Below are 19,082 nucleotides of genomic sequence, written 5' to 3'. Positions count from 1 at the left end.
GCGTCGGGCCGCGCGCTCTGACTTCGGCCAAGAAAAATGCGTTAGCTGATCATTGTCATTTCTGCCACTTGCGTGTGGTGAAATGGGGTCATAACTTAAGAGACGGCTTTTCATATCAATTATTTTACATAAAATCATATTTCAAACCATAAATAATGTTCGACAGCCAAATAAAAGAAACAATACCAATACAGGCTTACAGTTTACGGCTCGACATTGTGCTGTCTACGATTAGACAGCTGATAACTCATTCCCGTACGTCGTAACTCTATAATGACCTTTGCTTATTGTCACATGTGCGCCGCATTCGCGATTGTTGCCGACGCCTGTTTGCAGGCCTGCCCACTACAGTTGTTAAACATATCGAAAAACCGATAAACTTTTAGGCAAAAAAGGCACTATTCCAGACCCATTTTTGATTTTTTTTTGCGATATTAGGTAAAAACAGAAGCTTCTTATCCTAGGAAAAATAAAATGGGAAATCTTTCAAAGGTGGCACACTACCTTTAAACGTGTACGGAATGTTGATATTTCCTATATGACTAGCATATTTCATGTTAGACTCAGGCAGGCGTATAAGCATACGCTTATAAAACTAGATGCCGGCAGCGCTCGTGCGTTGCCTTGGGCCAGAATTGGAGGATCCATAGCCCAATGACTTCATTAAAAAGAAAGCGTTTTGCTTTTTTCTAATGATAATGATTACCGTCTAAAACGAAATAATGAGGTCGAATGCACTATGCAGCATGTCGTCTCTATTCGACCCTGTAGTCGAAATTTAATGCCCCTGTCGAACTCCAATGCAACAGATAAATTATCTCGCCGGAATGTCGTGATCAAATGTATTCTTCTTATGACCTGCAAGTTTTGAACCAGTTAGAGCTGCCGTTTACCCTGCAGGCGTGGCAACGTACGAAGGGGTGCAATCGGCTTGCACGTGCATAGCTCATGCACCACAGAGTTAAGCTCAACCAAATGTCACAAATGTGCATTATTTTGGAGGCCTTGCCTGGGACTACCATTGAACCGATTTTGAGGTTGATAGCTTAAAATTTCTTTGAGCCAGAGGACCTCACGTCAAAACGGTTTTCCGACCCCAGCACGTGCAGCCTGCACCCCTCGCAGACGGTGACCCCCTGGAAACTGGTTCAAGGTGTTACCGATGTGTCCCGCCAGTATGGCTTTGCCGGTGACCTCGGGTTGACCTGTAGCCTTGACAAAAAATTTCGTGTCACCGAAACTTTGAAGCGGAATAGCATGTGCCACGAAGCACCGGGCGAACCGAGGCCAGCACCAAAAGTTTACCTCGCCGGAGACGAATCAAACGGTCCCACTTTCGTCCCGATCGGTCCACCCATTTTGACTCCAGGTCCAAAAAAGCTTGAACAAACTCACTCACATACTCACATACTCACTGACAAACAGGTTCAGCCGAACTTTTTTTCAGCGACCCACCAATGGGAATTTCCGGATGCAAAAGCATGCTATCGCCATATCGCATGCTTTTGATCCTCCAATTCTGGATTATTTATTTCACGCTGTAGGTGCACTATACATTAAACCACGAGTAGGTACTTCAACAAATCTTTTAAACGTCTCGCCTATCGGCTCGACATTTAACAGATTTTTTCTACCTACGAGCGGTTTGATAATTTCATCCCGTACCAGCGATATCTTCCGGGCGCTTAAAAGTAAAAAATACATTTTGTATAAAAAAATATGATATATTGCAGACTAGATGAAATGTTTACTAGACGTTTAACCAAGCGTTTAAAAGTTTGTTAATCGTCTAGACGTTTAACAAATCAGTTACACGACACCTGATAATTTTCTATCTTTGCACGTGAAGCAATTGTAAACACTGTCTACGGTGCGGGATAAATATGGATCACCATGCATGGTAAATGTAGATTGCATTGCACTATTAAAAGATTAATTATTAGGAAATAGGTGCATAACCTAGGTATCATTCTAAGCGTAGCATTGGTGCGAGGGAATAGTTTATAAAAATGCCGCCAGGAACCAGAAATAATCGACTGTGTTATCATGTTAACCCGCGCCCTGCAGGGCCCAATCTCACCAAGTGCGGTAAACTGAATTTGGGGTAAAATACCAAACTACCCCACTCCACAACTACAAAAATACTACCCCGAAATTAGTTAAACTAGCTTGGTGAGGTTGGGCACTTGGCCCAATCTCACCAAGTTATGTAAACTTAATTTTGGGACAGTATTTTTGTAGTTACGGAGTGGGGTAGTTTGGTATTTTACCCCAAATTGAGTTTACCGCACTTGGTGAGATTGGGCCCTGGGCCCAATCTGGGGGGGGGGCCCAGATTGGGCCCATCTGGGGGGTGTTTGAACACCCCCCCCCCCTTGTGGTTTTTCGCGAATATCTTAAAAACGGCGGCGCTCCGCGCCGCCGTTTTTTAGTACACCTTATCATACATCAATTCTACACATGTTGTGAAAATTTCAGACCAAGTTCATTCAAGGTCAGGTCACCAGGTCACTTGAAGTGACCTCACCTCATAAAAACTTTCAATGTCTGTCATAGCTACACCGAGTGACCGATCGCTTTGAAACTTTCAGCGATTGCTAAGAGCAATAGCATGTACAAAATGTTTATCTCAGAATTTTGATATCGATGACCTAAGGTCAGGTCAATTTTGCGACCTCCCCATTATAAGTCAATGGGAGAAAATTGAAATGCGCCTCTTTTGGATGAAAGACATTATAAACACTCCCAAACACCGAATTACAAGTGGTTTAGACACACTGAACTTGAAAATGGTGTCCGTGACCCTTGTTTATGCCCTGAGGTCATCTTAGGTCACGAATGGTATCTAACAGTTTTTCGCAAATACCTTTTGATAGAGGCATGCTAGAGCGATGAAAACGCCTTAGATGTGTTCAGCTCGACGATACGGATCGACTGATATGCAACATGACCCTTCCCGGTCAGGTCATGACCTTGACCTGAGGTCAAATTTTCAAGTTGACCTTTCAAGGTCAAGTTATAGTTCATTCGATGCGTCTTGACGAGAGGAACACGATGCCGGTAAAATTAAGCTCGTACAAGGCTTGGGTCAAAAGTTATTGCAGAAAAACTGTTTTCGAAAAAATCGGCTATTTTTGCAGTTTTTGCCCCCTGCAGGCAAAACCGTTGACGTTAGGTCAAATCTGAGAGAATTACTCAGAAAGGGCGTTAATAGGGCTATCGAATGCGCTTTTCCGCGGCGCTGTAGCTCTATTGGTTCCCGAGTTATGCGTTGGCTTCTTGGAAATTTTCGACATTCGACCTGGAAATCGGCGAAATTTTGCCTTCAATGACCTCTGATGACCTGACCTTTGACCTGACCAAAAAATTGACCGAAGTGATTTCGTCATTATTTTTTACGCTCTTTCGAACGCCGCCTTCCGCGTATCGCTACGTGGCCCAGGAGCCGAGTTACAAGGGGGGTGTTCAAACACCCCCCCCCCCCAGCAGGGCGTGGAAATCCAGGACCCCCAGCAGGGCGCGGGTTAAGCTAGTTACTTGTCTTATGTTTATTGTTTATAGCCAAAAGACAGCTCATGTCCACCGTTGTGTCCGTGCCCCGTAAGGGGAGGGGGGTCAAGACGGCCCCTTGTCTCCTTCCCTCAATATCTTTAACGTAATAACGACATCGCCATTAAACTTGCAGTTGCCAATTGCCATTTCCATATTAAATCTTCGGATGATGATCTGAAGACGAGTCAAAGACTGTGACACTGTGGCCGAAAATGACGTAAGATAGACATCATGTTCTAGATGTTTTGCTCACAAAACATGATATTAGGGAGAAACTTTCACATTACCAGAGGACAATGCTTCAGACAAAAATAACATTTAACCCGCGCCCCGTAGGGGGGGGGGGGCCGAAACGGCCCCCCCCCTGTCCTTTTTGGTCGATATCTCCTAAACGGCTAGAGATATCGCCACCAAACTTTCAGGAACCCTCCGGGCATCAATTTTACACATTGTGACCAAAAATTTTTCCAGAGGCTATGATAGGTTGGCCACAAATGACGTCAGAGTGACGTCATGTTCTGTCATTTTCGACCGAAAAAAGACCTTCGCGAGAAGACCTGTCAGGACTACAGCTTTGAAGATACAGAAAAATGATCAAGACATGAAAGGTGTAGAATTGACAGGGCTACAAAACTGCTATTTCGGATTTTTGAAATTTTTGAGTTTTGACCCCCGAAAATCAAAAAAACATTTTTTTTGGATATATTCGCCAAAAAATCCAAAAAGTTTTTTGAGTTTCGAAAAAACCGGAATATATGTGATAGTGCCTACCGTCTTCTACCTACATACCAAATTTCAGATCGATATCTCGTTTTTTGGCCAAGTTATAGCGAAAAAACTGTTCAAAAATGATGACGTCAATTTTTCAAACTCAATTTTTGGCAATTCTAGAACTCGTAGAGCAAAACGAAGACCACCATTAGACTCCCCGTGACGAGCTGCATCGAATCGATACCCATTTTATGCAAAAATATCAACTTTGAAATTTGACCTAATTTGACCTGACCTTGACCTGACCTTCACCAAAAGGTGACCTAGGCTGGCCCCAAAGGCTGCCTAACCCACATAATCGCATTTGTCATGTAAAATGGACCATAAAACATGTATCACAAGACACATTCATATTGTGACCCCCGGTGACCTGACCTCGCTGTGACCTGACCTGGTATCAGTGACCTCAGATAGCAAAGTATGTGTTTGGCGAACAATGTACCATCGATGGTTTTCAATAAATTACCAATTTACTCGCTTTCACAGCACATTTCTTGAATTGCCTGTGAACGGTGAAAATCTGACCTTTGACCTGACCTGTGACGTCATCGGTTTGACCTAGGTCAATGAAATTTGGTCACAAGGTAGTTCCCGGGTGGGGCTATCGAGCGCCGTTTGAATTTTGAAAATCGGCCGGTAACTTTCCGAGATCTTAGGGGGGGGGCCGAAACGGCCCCCCCCCTACGGATGGTAGGGTCCGCCGGTAGCCCTACGGGGCGCGGGTTAAAATTAATGGCGTTACAAAGCTATCGGTTCGGATTAAAGCAAAAATGGAATTTTGATTTTTTACGAGACGACGTGCTACAATCGGACCAACCACCTTCCTGGCACGGGTCAATCATATTGTCTAAAATGTTGACATCCGAGTAAAATATTTCCGAATTGGTAATATGTTGCTATACCTCTTGGCTGTAAGAATTCATTTTCAATTCGAGTGTCATCCGTTATTTAGCTTGGTAAACGTATTATGATTAGCTATACCGAATGATCTAAAAAAATGTTTTGAGCAATTGGCAAATAGGTACGGGCGCTCAACATTGCAAAACCACAAAACAGTGTTCACTTTAAAAGGAAACACTACCACACTTGACTACCTGTTCACGAGCCGAGTACCCGTCGCACACACCATGAGCTACCAAATATCTCAAAACCTCAGGCCACTCACCGTCATTGCGGCAGCCAGTCTATCCGAGGGGGTGGGGTCGGCCGGCGGCTGGGGAGGGTCCTGGGACGACGGGTCCGGGCAGCGCCGTCACCGCCAGACCACGGGAGGCGGCAGCATCCGACTGGGGGTGGTCGGCCGTCGGACAGACCGACCGGCGACGGCACCGGCGCGACGAGACGCGTGCCGCTCAGCCGACGGGCCGGGAGAGGGAGGGAGAGAGAGGGGGAGAGGGGTAGGGAGAGAGAGAGGGAGAGGGAGGGAGAAGGAGAGAGAGAGAGGGAGGGAGGGAGGGAGAGTGGGAGAGAGAGAGAGAGTGGAAGAGAGAGAGAGAGAGAGAGAGAGAGAGCGAGAGAGAGAGAGAGAGAGAGAGAGAGAGAGAGAGAGAGAGAGAGAGAGAGAGAGAGAGAGAGAGAGAAAGAGAGAGAGGTGTGGTTTGGAAAAGGCGGAAACGGAGAGGGAGGTAGGCTGTAGGAGTGAGACAAAGACGGAGACAGAAGCTTTTTGTGCTATACCTACTGACGGACAGGGGAAGGCAGGGAGGTAGGTAACTAACGAGCGAGCGAGTTCTTCTTTTTTAGATCGTGAACTCAACTACATTTGATGCTATCCCCATTCCCCATGTTATCCCCACTGCAAGCGCCACATGCAAAATGAAAAAGTGTCAACGTCGTTCCAATTCAGTAACCCGGCAATTACTGGGCCGACCCTCAGCCCTGTTCTAAGTAGAAACGAATATGGACGCATGCTCGCATCAGATAGTACAGTTATATACATAGATATACAAGGCATGAGACAGTGACGAAAATAGGAAGAGACAGGCACGCAGACCGTGATGAAGCCCCAGCGCTTCTTTTCACTGCAGGACCACAGGCAGATGCGTGGAGATGGAATCCTGGGAATCTGCAGTGGAAATAAAACGAGAGATCGGTGAGGATTTTGATGGCTGGTTCAAAGTGTCGCCGGAGATTTCCTCGCGGATATTCAGCTGTAGCGCTCGCAATAGAGACGACATTGAGGCATTAAGGCTGAATATTCATCCGAATAGAGGGTATCAGTTTGTATTTTCGCTTGGAATCGAGCGTCAATAAGAGATTTCCTAGAGGATCATCTGTCATCGAGCGATGACATTGCACTGATGTTAAAACGCCCACGGGAAAAGGAAAGAAGACATAAGAATGTTTTGGATGGACCCGTAAATGTGGAACTATATTGTATTTATAGACATACCTACAGCATCTACGTTCAAGGTGAGCTTTAAGTTGAGGCCATGATTTATATTAAGCAGTTTATTATGTGCAGGCCGGGCCGTAGCCTAACCTCTACCGTTCGATACGGCAATGCCTACTCGGGGTATCGGGATAATAAGGACGACAAAGTTTATTGTAGGTAACCTTCAAAACCGGACACGGTTCGTCTCACAAAACTAACTTCAACTGGCTACGGCTGCTCCCCATGCACGGCTTTCTGCTCCTCGGAACTCCGAACTCAAGCATAGTTCCAAAAGGTGCAGGTCTCGCGGGTCTTAGCGGTAGGTTTTGCACCTATAGAAAATTTAGTGTACTTCAGACTATATCTTCGTCGTCTTAAACGTTGAAGATGCGATCGACTTGTTGGTTCACAAGCCGGCCATGATCGTGCAAAATGGCTTCATCGTTGATCTATTAGTTTCTGAGATATAACCGGAAATGTTAACCCGGCGGCCGCTGGGCCTCCGCGCCACCCGCCGGCCGCTGGGGGGGGGGGGCATACAGTTGCCCCCCCCCTTTACTTCCGCGACGATATCGTCGCAACGCGAAGAGATAGAGAAGCAAAACTTTGCACACGTCTTTCTGAATACCTAGCCGAGGTTGTGTCGAAATTTGGTGTCGATCCCATTTGAAATGACGTCACAGTGACGTCATAAGTAAAATTATAGATTTGCGACTCTCAGTTTCCTCACGATACATCAGATGTATGGGACCGAATATAAAAAGCCGATTATTGGTCAGGAACTAGATGGAAGTGTGCTTAGATGTTTTAGGATGACAGCAGGTGCTGTCTAGTTCATTTACAGTTGAGTTTTATGCTCAGCGTCATAAGAAACGGTCCATATCGGAAAACGACAAAATGTTATGACGTCACTGTGACGTCATCTTTGGTGCTACAACCACCAAACTTTCTCCAAACATTGCCTAGGTATTCATTTGAAGCTATGCCAAGTTTCACGTTCGTAGCTCATCAGGTTTCGGAGATTTTCCACAAAACGTAAAGGGGGGGGCAACTTTATGCCCCCCCCCCCCCCAGCGGCTCGAGGGTTAAAGTGCAAACCCTACCGCTTAATCTCGCGAGAGCGGTACCTACTTGCCACTTAGGTATCACCTAATTTCAATAATAATAACCATGCGCATTTACCTGCATTTAGGTACCTGTGATAAATATATTGCATTTTGATATCATTTAATTGTTCTAACTAGTTAGAGTTGGTAACGATGTGTAGACAGTGGCGGATGCGGTTTTGATGTGCGCTACTCAACAATTTCACTTTTTCACTTGAGTCACCTGTCTATCCGAGTTATGAGTTTGAATAGTAATTAGGTATGGTGAAAAGAAAGTAGAGCTCATTTAACTTTTATTCGATTCAGGTACCCAATAAAATCACATCACATGGAATGAAGCGACATTTTTCACGCCGTGTGGGCTATCACAACCAAATTATACGGCAGCTTGCTACGAAATGCAATTACTCGGTAGGTACAATATTCATCACACGCTATGGAATGGAGCAGCGAAATACGCTATGGAATGTCATTTCAAATGTCGATGCTTTGACACGTGAATCTAAAACTCACCGGCGGCACAAGTGACCGACAAGGCGTCAGCAGCGTTTGACAAGAAGAGCATGCCAGCAAAATACAAAAAAAAATTGCTGGTTCAAATGGCTCACCCAAAAACATGCCTTGCAACATTTAACACGTCAGTCAGGTAGAACATTCGGTTCATTGGAATGCCCCGCCACCCTATGTATATGACCCGAAGCCGTCTCCCAGAGTTCAACCCGATAGACCGGTTCAGGGAGGTCTGAGACCTGCACCATGACCCACCCCAATCACTTTGTGGCCACACCGACAAGACATTGATTCGTTAGGTTGGTCATGTCCCAGGGCTTTAGTTTTTTGACGATGGGCCTCAGCTGCTGGTCCACAGACTGGAACAGGCCGCTCTCGATAACCTGCCGGTAGGAGAACGGGCGCAGGTCAGCCTCAGTGGACAACGGTCCGACACGGGCGGTACTGGACAGCGCCATGTCCGCTACCGTTCCGTTGGCAGAGGCGCCGGGCGGCGGACGGGTCGTACCTTCCCCCCGCCGGGCGCTCAAACATGCATGCATGGCACAGTTGCCGCCGAAGTGGCCGCTGGCGACCGGCCGTCCGGCCATATTGGTTTCATCGGGCTGCCGGCCCCTCCGCCGTCATCTGGCCTCCCTGCACTGATTGGTGCCGCATAATGCATGAGAGGCGGCCCGGCGGGCCCGTCCAGTCCGGTCCGGCGCGGCGCGGCGCCGGCGTATTGGCCCGGCGAGGCAGCACACTGCTCTCACACAGCACACTCAGACATGACAGGCGGTACTGTCTGCAGCGGTCGGCGTGAGGTGAGCACTGAGTACTGGACGTGATAAATTACCGTCTACGTTCTCTAGAAGAAGGCATCAACTCCACTGTAGTACTATAATCTATAAGATAAACAAAGCAGATATGCCCAGAAATAAATACATAAGCCATACCTCCTGTCCGTGTCCCACCCGTGTCGTGTCCCGTCCGTGCCCCGTCCTGTCCCAGTCCCGTCCTGTCCCAGTCCCGTCCTGTTCCAGTCCCGTCCTGTCCCAGTCCCGTCCCGTCCCGTCCGTCCCCTCCCGACTCCCGTCCGTCCCCTCCCGACTCCCGTCCGTCCCCTCCCGACTCCCGTCCGTCCCCTCCCGACTCCCGTCCGTCCCGCCTTCTCACCGGCCGAGGGTCGCGGTTCAGCCAGCACTGCAGCAGACAGGGCCACATGCCGCTGTTGGTCAGTACGTTCTGCAGCCGACGCACCGCGGAGCCCTCCTCACGGGCGATGTGCTCCAGGTAGAAAAACTTGCCACCCTGAGGAAGGGTCGGGATATGATATTTCACGCCGTGCTCATTATTCAAGCCGGTCCCGTAGCTCAGTTGGTAAGAGCGTTGGACTCCGCGTGGTGAGAGCACGCGTTCCCGGTTATAACAGTCCGGGTTCGAAGCGCGACGGGCGCTTGACATTTATGGGCCTCCTGACAGGTATGGTTGCGGTTGGTGGCAGGCCGTAGCCAGGCGAAGTCAGTGAGGGGACCGGCCGTGCGCGGCTATGTGCGCACGTTAAACTTTGGACTCTAAATTCTGCCATAGAACTGGAATTGCGCGATCGGAGGGTAGAGGGTAGGGTCGCCGCAACAAGCTTCGCTTAGCGGTGGCTCTGTCCTTGTGAATCCTTCCTATCAAAAGGTTCGGACTAAATTTATAAAAAAAAAAAATCAAACCATGACCTGGTAGTGGATGCTTTGGCCGAGGAGTAATGACTATCTAACAAAGAAAACTGAAGTTATTGCCGTTAACCCTAACAAACGATAGACATTTTACGATTTGTTGAGTTCTACTCTTCAGGATACCGACAAAATCACTGCCACACCGAGTCCGACACAGGTGACAACAAAACGCTGGCGCTGCAATGTCAGCGTCAAAACTTCTCTTCAACAAGTCTTAAAGTTAATTAAGTGACGCACTCCAATGGGAAGGAAGAACAACGGATAAAAATGGCACCGGGCGAGGCACCATGCGAGCGATTGTGGTCCCTGAACTTACGATAAGCATACGATGCACATTGCACGCAATTACATACGTTGCGCTAGAGTCTGGACTCTGGACTTGCTTGAGAGTAACAACTGGTTCATTTAAGTCTTTAAAAGTGAGAATCATTCTAACACATTACAATACAACTCTACCGAACCAAAAGCATAAGCATAACCAATCTGTTACCGTTTCACACTGGAGCACACAGTTCGCAGTTACGTACCGGCCGTAGCACGCGGTGCACTTCCCGCACCACCTGGGTGACGTCACGCACGCTGCAGAGCACCAGCGTCACCACCACGGCGTCAACGGACGCGTCGGCTACATCGGCCATCTGCTCGCCGCAGCCGACGACAAAGCGCACCTCCTGCGAGAGGTGCGCCGCGCGAGCCGCGCACGCCGAACGGAAGTAGGCGCGGAAGTGCGGGTTGGGGTCAACGCAGGTCAGCTGAGAGCCGGCCGGGTAGTAGGGCAGGTTGGTGCCGCAGCCGACGCCCACCTGAAGACAGAAACGATGTCAAAGGCAAAGGTGATAGCCAGTAGGTATCTACGGGGTTAGTGCAGGCACAGGACGACAATCAGTTATGCACCGATCTGAGCTCTCCGAACCAACATTTTAGCGTTACGAACCAGCAATTGGGGTGAAGAAGCCGAGGATAACTCCAAAAATATCGTAGCGACGTGAGATTACGTGCCAGCCGTCTCCGAACTGTTCGCATTGAAGGGCCTAAAACTCGTCCGGGAGGTGGTTCAAAGCGTTTTATTCGTCGTGATGGAAGCAATCAGACCGCTTTGAATGGGCCACGGGTCCGTTCCAACTGCCATTCATTAGGCGTATTGGATCATTACGCAGTCACATCTAAAACTCATAAAACACGTGACCGCCCCCAGCCACCCATGATCTCCCGTCACCCCACGCTGCCCATGGGCCGCCTGCCCTTTGGTTCCTGGACGTAACCCGCGCCGGGCCGGTGCTCTGAAATTCCGCCCCGGGCCGCGGGGGGTGTTTGAACACCCCCCCCCCTTCTAACTCGGCTCCTGGGCCACGTAGCGACACGCGGTAAAGGGCAATCGAAAGAACGTCCAAAATAAGGACGAAAACACTTCGGTCATTTTTTGGGTCAGGTCAAAGGTCAGGTCACCAGAGGTCACCAAAGGTCAAATGTTCACTATTTCAACATTTTGGAAACTGCCAACGGCTATCTCGGGAACCGATAGAGCTACAGCGCCGCAAAAAAGCGCATTCGATAGCCCTTTAACAGACCTTTCTGAGTAATGTTCTCAGATTTGACCTCAGGTCAACGGTTTAGCCTCCAGAAGGCAAAAACTCCAAAAATAGCCGTTTTTACGAAAAACGTTTTTTCGGCAATAACTTTTGACTCAAAAGAGCTATGACATTACTTTTGCCAGCATCGTGTTCCTCTCGTCGAGACGCGTCGAATGAACTATAATTTGACCTTGAAAGGTCAACTTGAAAATTTGACCTCAGGTCAAGGTCATGACCTGACCGGAAAAGGTCATGTTGCATATCAGTCGATCCGCAACGTCGAGCCGAACACATCTAAGGCGTTTTCAGCGCTCTAGCACGCCTCTATCAGAAGTTATCATAAAAAACTGTTAGATTCTGTTCGTGACCTGAGATGACCTCGGGGACATAACGAGGGGTCACAGTTGCCATTTTCTGGTTCAGTGTGTCTATTTTACCTACATCTCGATGTTTGAGAGTGTCTAGAATAGCGTTCGTGCAAAACAGGCGCTTTTCAATTTTCTCCCATTGACTTAAAATGGAGAGGCCGCAAAATTGACCTGACCTTAGGTCAACGATATCAAAATTCCGAGATCTACATTTTATAGATAGTGTTGCTCTTATCAATCGCTGAAAGTTTCAAGGCAATCGTTCAGTCGGTGTAGCTATGACGAACATTCTTATTTTTTTCTGAGGTGAGGTCACTTGGCGTGACCTGGTGACCTGACCTAAGGTGACCTGGGTCTGAACTTTTCACAACATGTGCGGAAAAGATGCACGAACAGGTGTGCCAAAAACGGCGGCGCTCCGCGCCGCCGTTTTTGAGATATCTGCGAAAAACCGCAAGGGGGGTGTTCAAACACCCCCCCGGCCCGGCGCGGGGTAATTTAGGTACGTTTAGTTTATTTCATTCTGCTCAACTGAACATAAATTGAACTTACGTAGTTTCGATATTGCACAAAACTATTCACATCTTATCCAAATTTGAGGCTCAAATCGCAGCACATACCTACCTAGGTACCTATAACCTACCTCTCACTGTTAGGTATCAAACATCTTCCAATTTTAGTAGGTAAGTAAATTTATTGCCATCTCGCCCATTAACAAGTTCCGGGTTCGACTCCCGATGCCTACATAGGTAGGTAAGCGATGCCGTTGGCCCCAATGACCGTTCTGGGCTCACAGCAAACACACAGGCTACATTGAGAGGAGATGTGGCAATCGGGGCAATCTACGGTGTCGACTGTCGAGTCAAGCCTCTCAGCCAACCCTCCAGAGTTAACCTCTCTCGGCAGGCACTATCGTTCGGGTGCTCACCGCCGTATACCGGCTGCAGCTCCGTGGCAGCTCCCTCACCTCCAGAATGTTGATGGCGCCGTCTGTCAGCTCTGGCTGGGCCGACTTCATCTGCGCCATCGGTCTGAACAGGTCGGCCTTGAGAGGTCCCAGGTGGGCCTCTTGCTGTTCCAAGAACCGGCTGAACACCCAGGCCATTAGGCGATCGTGCAGACTGCCGGCCGTCTCGGGGCCCAGCGCCGCGCGCGCTGCCATCACCGCCAGCAGGCCCCAGCCCAGCAGGCTGGCCGGCCAGCCCAGCAGCCAGACCGACCAGCCCAGCAGCCAGCAGGCCCAGCCCAGCGCGTCCAGCAGCATCTTGCGGCACACAGCACACAGCAGTCAGCCAGCACACACCGGCACTTAGCAAATATGAGACTATGTACATACACTACACGGGTACGGTCAACAGTGTTTGGGATAAATCGCCGTTGGTTTGTTGACCGTTGTGGTCAGGCAGCCCGGTTTAAGTCCTTTACCGTTAACCCCACCCCTGGAAGTCAGCTCGCTGGCTGCGTGTGATGGGGCAATGCTATACTTACTTCATGAAACACCGCCTCGCGCCGGCCGGGCCGCTCACACGAGTCAGCGGCGGCGCACTCACGCCCCTGTACGGAGTTGTGTACTCGGCGGCCGTGAGACGGCCCTCGATCAGCGGCGGGCCCAGCGCACCGTCTCTGGCCGGCTGGGCCCCGTGCTGGCCACCGCACCGGGTCCGGCCGGCCTCGTACCGCCCGCGTGACGCCGCTATCGACCGCTCAGACGCCGCGATTCCGTGGGGCGCCGTTAGCATACCGTACGACTACGAGCTGACGCATCACCTGTCTGGGGGCAAGGTACTGACGGTGACGGCGACGCTAAGGCGCACACAGCGCAGTAGAGCATGACAGGGGCGTACTAGGGCCTTGGGCGTACTCAGGCCCAGCAATGGATGTGGCAAGATGAAAATGCGGCGTCACAGTGAGTGAGTGGCGCATCACCAGTCACTTATCGTACGAATCGAATTTCAGGTTGTCCGGTGTTATGATGATTTTCCAGTTCTGAGGTGATTCCTTGAGAGGATGTTGAACAGGTAAAGATAATATTTACATTTTACATGCTTGGGAAATGTGAGTGTAAGCAGGAACTTGCCACAAATCTTGCCCGTCTGAAATATGGTATCATTTTAACTTCACCCGCGAATATGGCAGTCAAAGCCAAACTGGCGCTTTACATTCATAATATTGCGGATAAATCGCGCCAAAAATGTGTTCGATTGTAAAAGCTGCAGCTGTCGATAAATACCAACTGACCACTCATATGACGTAGATCAGCATCATCAAGAGTCGGGACCAATTATAATCAGCTTCGTCACAAACTGGAATATCTTTTGTACACGACGATAACCTACGCTTGGCTGCGCTTGGCCTTTGTAACTAAACGCAAGGACGAAACCAGAGTATATAGAACACAGGGCCTTGGACGAAACGTATTTATTCCGTCGTGGTCCGTGGACGTTGGGGTTGCTACGCGCCCGTCTCCCATGATACAGTGTGCCTCAATCAATTGGTATAACTTACAATTTGATTTGCCAAGCAGTTTCAGTTTGAGTTGGTTGAGCATATACCTACCTAATTTAGTTGAAGGGTTTCCTGTATTTCAGATCACTGATCTCATTGTTGAGCATGTAAGTACAAGTAGGTGTAGATATTGTCTGTGGCTTGCTTTTCAAAAGTGGGTTGGCTCCAGGTTTATTTTCAAAGCTAATATAAGCCGGTCCCGTAGCTCATTTGGTAGAGCGTTGCCGTTGGACTCAGTGTGGTGAGAGCACGCGTTCCCGGTTATAACAGTCCAGGTTCGAAGTGCGACGGGCGCTTGACATATATGGGCCTCCTGACAGGTATGGTTGCGGTTGGTGGCAGGCCGTAGCCAGGCAAAGTCAGTGAGAGGACCGGCTGCGTGCGGCTATGTGCGCACATTAAACTTTGGACTAAATTCTGCCATAGAACTGGAATTGCGCGATCGGAGGGTAGAGGCAGGGTCACCGCAACAAGCTGTGCTTAGCGGTGGCGCTGTCCTTGTGAATCCTTCCTATCAAAAGGTTCGGACTAAATTTATAAAAAACAAGTTTTGGCAACATCCGAGTTCTGAATCTGCCTGAAAATTCTGACTTTAAATCTTCATTTTTGATTTTGTGGTGAAATACTCACATTAAAAACGTTTCTGCAAATATGGGCATTTTATGTTGACATCACTGTATGCAGCCAACTGTATGTTTTTGTTTTGTTTTTCTGGCTGAAGGGTGAGTGTCTAAATAAATAAATGTTTGGAAGCCAAGCCACTTTTGAAAAAGAACTATAGTTCTAGTAACTTGTCACTGTATTTTCCAATTCCTATCCACTTCTTACCATCCCCATCTTTCACTTTCATTTGCCATACCTATCTCTCCTATTCTTACCCCACTATTACCATTATGCCCATCACCATGTCTCTTTTCACCTCTATCTTTGCCTCTATGCTTCCCTGCCTCACTCTCTGCCTCTCTCCCCTCCCTCCTTTTTCTCTCACTGACTCACAGTAAGAGTGAGATGTTTCGCTCATTCTTTGTGTTGGTATGGGATGTGAAATATTTATCATGCACAAAATATTCAGAATGAAATTTCAATTCAAACTTGGTACAGCTGATTGTGCCAATGTGTACCTAACACTCAAGTTGAACACTATCATTGTTATCCCAGTAATGCTCAGCACAGTATGTAGTTGTTTCATGCTTTTACCAACATTCATTTCATTATTTACCAAATATGGCTATTATGAAAAAGAATGCAAACAATGAAATGAACCATGAAACCATGAAAGCAAACCATTCTCAGTGTGAGCACCAATGACCTTTGTAGTCTGAGCGACACAAATCCCCAAATCATCATAATCATCTCTTGGTATGTCCTGGTTATGACAGTGCAGCGTCATTGTTGGGCGGCAGGTCGCACGTGGAGCAGCAGCGCGGCAGGGACCTCCGGGAGCGTCTGAACCACCGCCGCCGACACGAGGAGCGGCGCCCGTCGCTGCGCTCCCGATCCAGATCGCCCGACAATGACAACAGGTATTGACGGGCATATGTTAGAGCAGTGTACTTCCATGAATTATGGACAGTCTGCTGGACTCTGCTGGTTTTTAATGGGTTAAATTCACTTGCTAATAATAATTCACTAGATATTTGAACATAAGCTCAAGCTGCAATTATTAAGTGGTGAGTACCGCTTTGTGATCTTTCTTGTACCTTTTATTTATCAACTCCTCTGGCACATTAAACTCAGATTATTTCGGTTTAGTTTTTCAAAGATACCATACCGTTTGATAGCCTGATGCTAGCTGGCTAACTCACCCCTCTATCGATATCATGGTCTGCCTTGAGTACGCCTCGGCTAATGTGTCTTGCGTACCGCACGTTCGCAGAAAGACCAGGGGTCCTCTGTCTCCGCCGTTCAGAAAGCGCGGCACTCGGCAGCGGCGCAACTCGAGTTCGTCCTGGCCCAATGAGTCCACCGAAAACGACGCCCCTCAGCCAGAGAGGTCAGTCCCGCGCCGCTAACCCGGTACACGAGTGTAAACTTAATCCAAAAAAAAAAAATATCGACAGGTACGAATGTTTTGTTTTCCACGGTTTTACCTATCATACATGTTTTATCATTAACTAGAGGTACAGGTTTACGCGATAACTGTACATATGTTTTGATATGTATGATTAACGGATGCATTAGTTTGGGTGAGTAACTTGTATTTTAAATGGTATTATTTGTGTAGAACTGGGTAACTGCTTTTAATTGAACTGTAAAATATGATGGTGATGCATAAGAAAGACCAGGGGTCTTCTGTCTCCGCCGTTCAGAAGGCGCGGCACTCGGCAGCGGCGCAACTCGAGCTCGTCCTGGCCCAATGAGTCCACCGAAAACGACGCCCCTCAGCCAGAGAGGTCAGTCCCGCGCCGCTGACCCGGTACATTGGTGGAAACTTAATCCAAGAAAATATCGACAGATACGAATGTTTTGTTTTCCACGGCTTTATCATGCATTTTTATCATTCATGGGTACACGGTTTTATCATGCAGTTCCAATCCCGTGCAAATGAAGTAGTGATCCAAAGAAAGACACTTTTTGTCGTCAAATGTCTTTAAATATGTGCGTTTTTTTTTACCTTAACTGGACGGTGCTTTCCTACAGGACTCGTTTCGAAAAAGAAACCGACCCTGTTATACTGGCAAGAAGGCAAAAGCAGCTTGACTACGGCAAGAACACGCTTTGCTACCAGGAATATATCGATACAGTCCCAAAGTAAGTCCGTTAGCTTTTCAATGGGCTTAATTTGCAAAAATTAATGTTGGTGCAACGTTGTTCTTTTATTAGTCCCTCACTGCTGCTACGTGTGTTCAGGTTCGACGTAACTAGTGATGACTAGTGGGAATGAAATTAAATGATATGCAATTTCAGTCGGTTTATCGGGGTTTTAGATGTTTGCAATGCGAATGGCGGTGTTCAAAGAAAGTATGGTTCTTTTCGCTCTCGATGTTGCTATGATGATACGATAATCTTATTTTTGTGTCATTAAGTTGGTGTTTATATGTGGCGTTGTGAGAGTGAAGACCAATGTCATGGCCAGGTCATTCTATTGCGAATTCTTATAACGTTCACGCTTGTATTCCCGCCAGGCACAAGCGGGAGCCGTTCCATCCGCGAACGCCGGTGAAGACGCGGAAGACCAGCCGGCGTCGGTGGGACTCGGCGATCAAAAACTGGCGGATTCACCTACACTACTGGAACGAGTGAGTGGACGTGTCCCGGACGGGCCGGAAGGAACTACCCAGGCGGGCGCTAGTTTTTTTAAACCAACGAAAAACGTTTTTTCATTGTCTACACACAAAGTTGTTCTAATATTTATGTAAAGTGTTGATGTAGGTGGAGGTAAAACGTATGCCGTCTAATCCACGTCTTTAATGCTGTCGAATTGGTATTGTCTGGAAATGCATAATGACAATAATTTCAGTGTCCGTTATAATCTTTCGAGCTTAGCTTCAGTGTTGCCATAGCTGCGGGTGTGCATCTTTCATCTTTCTGCGGGTGCTGCTCCTTACCGTGCACTCACCGCCCGCCCGTCGCCTCTGTGTTTCCAGCCCGGTGAAGCTGGCCGCGCTGCGCAGTCGCAAGGACTCTGACTCGATCGGCTCTGACTCCGAGTCGGCCGGCACGGCGTCTGTGGCCAGCACGCCGGACCGGCGCCGTGACAGCGACAAGCCGCCGCCGGCGCAGCCCATCGCCGTGAAACGGAAGCCGCCCCAGGAGCCGGCCACAATCAAACAGGAGCACACGGCGGCCGGCGACCACGCCACAGAGGAGCGTCACAAGGCGGTCGACCTCAAACAGGACACGAGGACAGTGAAACAGGACGTCAAACAGGAGCCCGGAGCCGCGAAACGGGAGCTGTCGTTCCCGGTGGTGGTCAAACAGGAGCCGATCGATCCGGACCTGATCAAACAGGAGCGGCTGAGCCCGCCGCCGGACGCAGCGAAACAGGATCTGGAGCAAACCGTGGTGAAACAGGAGCGTTCGGAGCCGGAGCCGGAGCCTCCTGCGGCGAAACAGGAGCCAGAGTCGGAGGACGAGAACCAGGATCCTAGCGAGGAGTACGACCCGTCCTTCTCCTGGGCAGATGACGTCGAGGGCCTGGTGGAGGAGCTGGGCGGGGCACCGATCTGAACGACTGTGACGCACGGCGCGTGCCAAAGACAGATCGTCGCCGCCACCCGTACTTCAAAACGCGGTCTGATGTGTACTTCTTATATTGTACTTCAAGATGCCCTCGGACTTGAGAGCGTTTGATGCAGGTGGTGTGCGAATGGATTTATCGGACGTTTGTCGAATCCCGTTGAGAACTTCAGCAGCGGTTTTCGAATGTTTGTAACCAAGAGCATTTGGTAGGTTTTATCGCAAGCCGCTCACAGGCGTAGAGCTACTCTGTCTTAAGAACATTATGTATTTGTGGACGCGACACGTTCAATACATGCTATGATTTTCATGTTTGTAGGGTCCTCATAAAGCTCGTTGGACAAGGTCTGAGGATTTCGCGTCTTGAGAGAGCAAGTGAATTTGGCTCATCTCTACGGCTATACTGGCGCAATTAAAAGAGAGAGTAGCACATTGGAGGG

At 48.7% G+C, this 19,082-nt stretch overlaps 2 protein-coding genes across 4 annotated transcripts; one reads left to right on the top strand and one right to left on the bottom strand.

Moving 5' to 3' along the window:
- Nucleotides 1-8,081: 8,081 nt before the first annotated feature.
- On the bottom strand, nucleotides 8,082-13,729 carry LOC122372040 (methyltransferase-like protein 7B). The gene is made up of 5 exons (XM_043348895.1): nucleotides 13,447-13,729; nucleotides 12,926-13,222; nucleotides 10,547-10,822; nucleotides 9,469-9,603; nucleotides 8,082-8,696 (listed from the first exon to the last, which is right to left on the bottom strand). Exons 2-5 carry the CDS (start codon nucleotides 13,220-13,222, stop codon nucleotides 8,574-8,576), a joined length of 831 nt encoding a protein of 276 aa, XP_043204830.1. The 5' UTR covers nucleotides 13,447-13,729; the 3' UTR covers nucleotides 8,082-8,573.
- A 366-nt stretch (nucleotides 13,730-14,095) lies between these two features.
- LOC122372039 (serine/arginine repetitive matrix protein 1-like) lies at nucleotides 14,096-18,952 on the top strand. Of its 3 annotated transcripts, none has more exons than XM_043348893.1 (7): nucleotides 14,096-14,570; nucleotides 15,867-15,986; nucleotides 16,340-16,456; nucleotides 16,773-16,856; nucleotides 17,104-17,214; nucleotides 17,589-17,702; nucleotides 18,051-18,952. In XM_043348893.1, coding segments are annotated over exons 1-7 (1,131 nt in total). In that variant the 5' UTR covers nucleotides 14,096-14,568; the 3' UTR covers nucleotides 18,634-18,952. The 3 variants fall into 3 exon arrangements, with proteins under 3 accessions (XP_043204828.1, XP_043204827.1, XP_043204829.1); XM_043348892.1 differs by having other exon boundaries at nucleotides 14,315-14,570; nucleotides 16,749-16,856; XM_043348894.1 differs by lacking the exon at nucleotides 16,773-16,856 and having other exon boundaries at nucleotides 14,316-14,570.
- Nucleotides 18,953-19,082: the final 130 nt, after the last annotated feature.

Source organism: Amphibalanus amphitrite, unplaced genomic scaffold, assembly GCF_019059575.1.
Source record: "Amphibalanus amphitrite isolate SeventyFive unplaced genomic scaffold, NRLGWU_Aamphi_draft 001308F_arrow, whole genome shotgun sequence".
NCBI lineage: Eukaryota > Metazoa > Arthropoda > Thecostraca > Balanomorpha > Balanidae > Amphibalanus > Amphibalanus amphitrite.
This window is presented reverse-complemented; position numbering and strand designations above follow the sequence as displayed.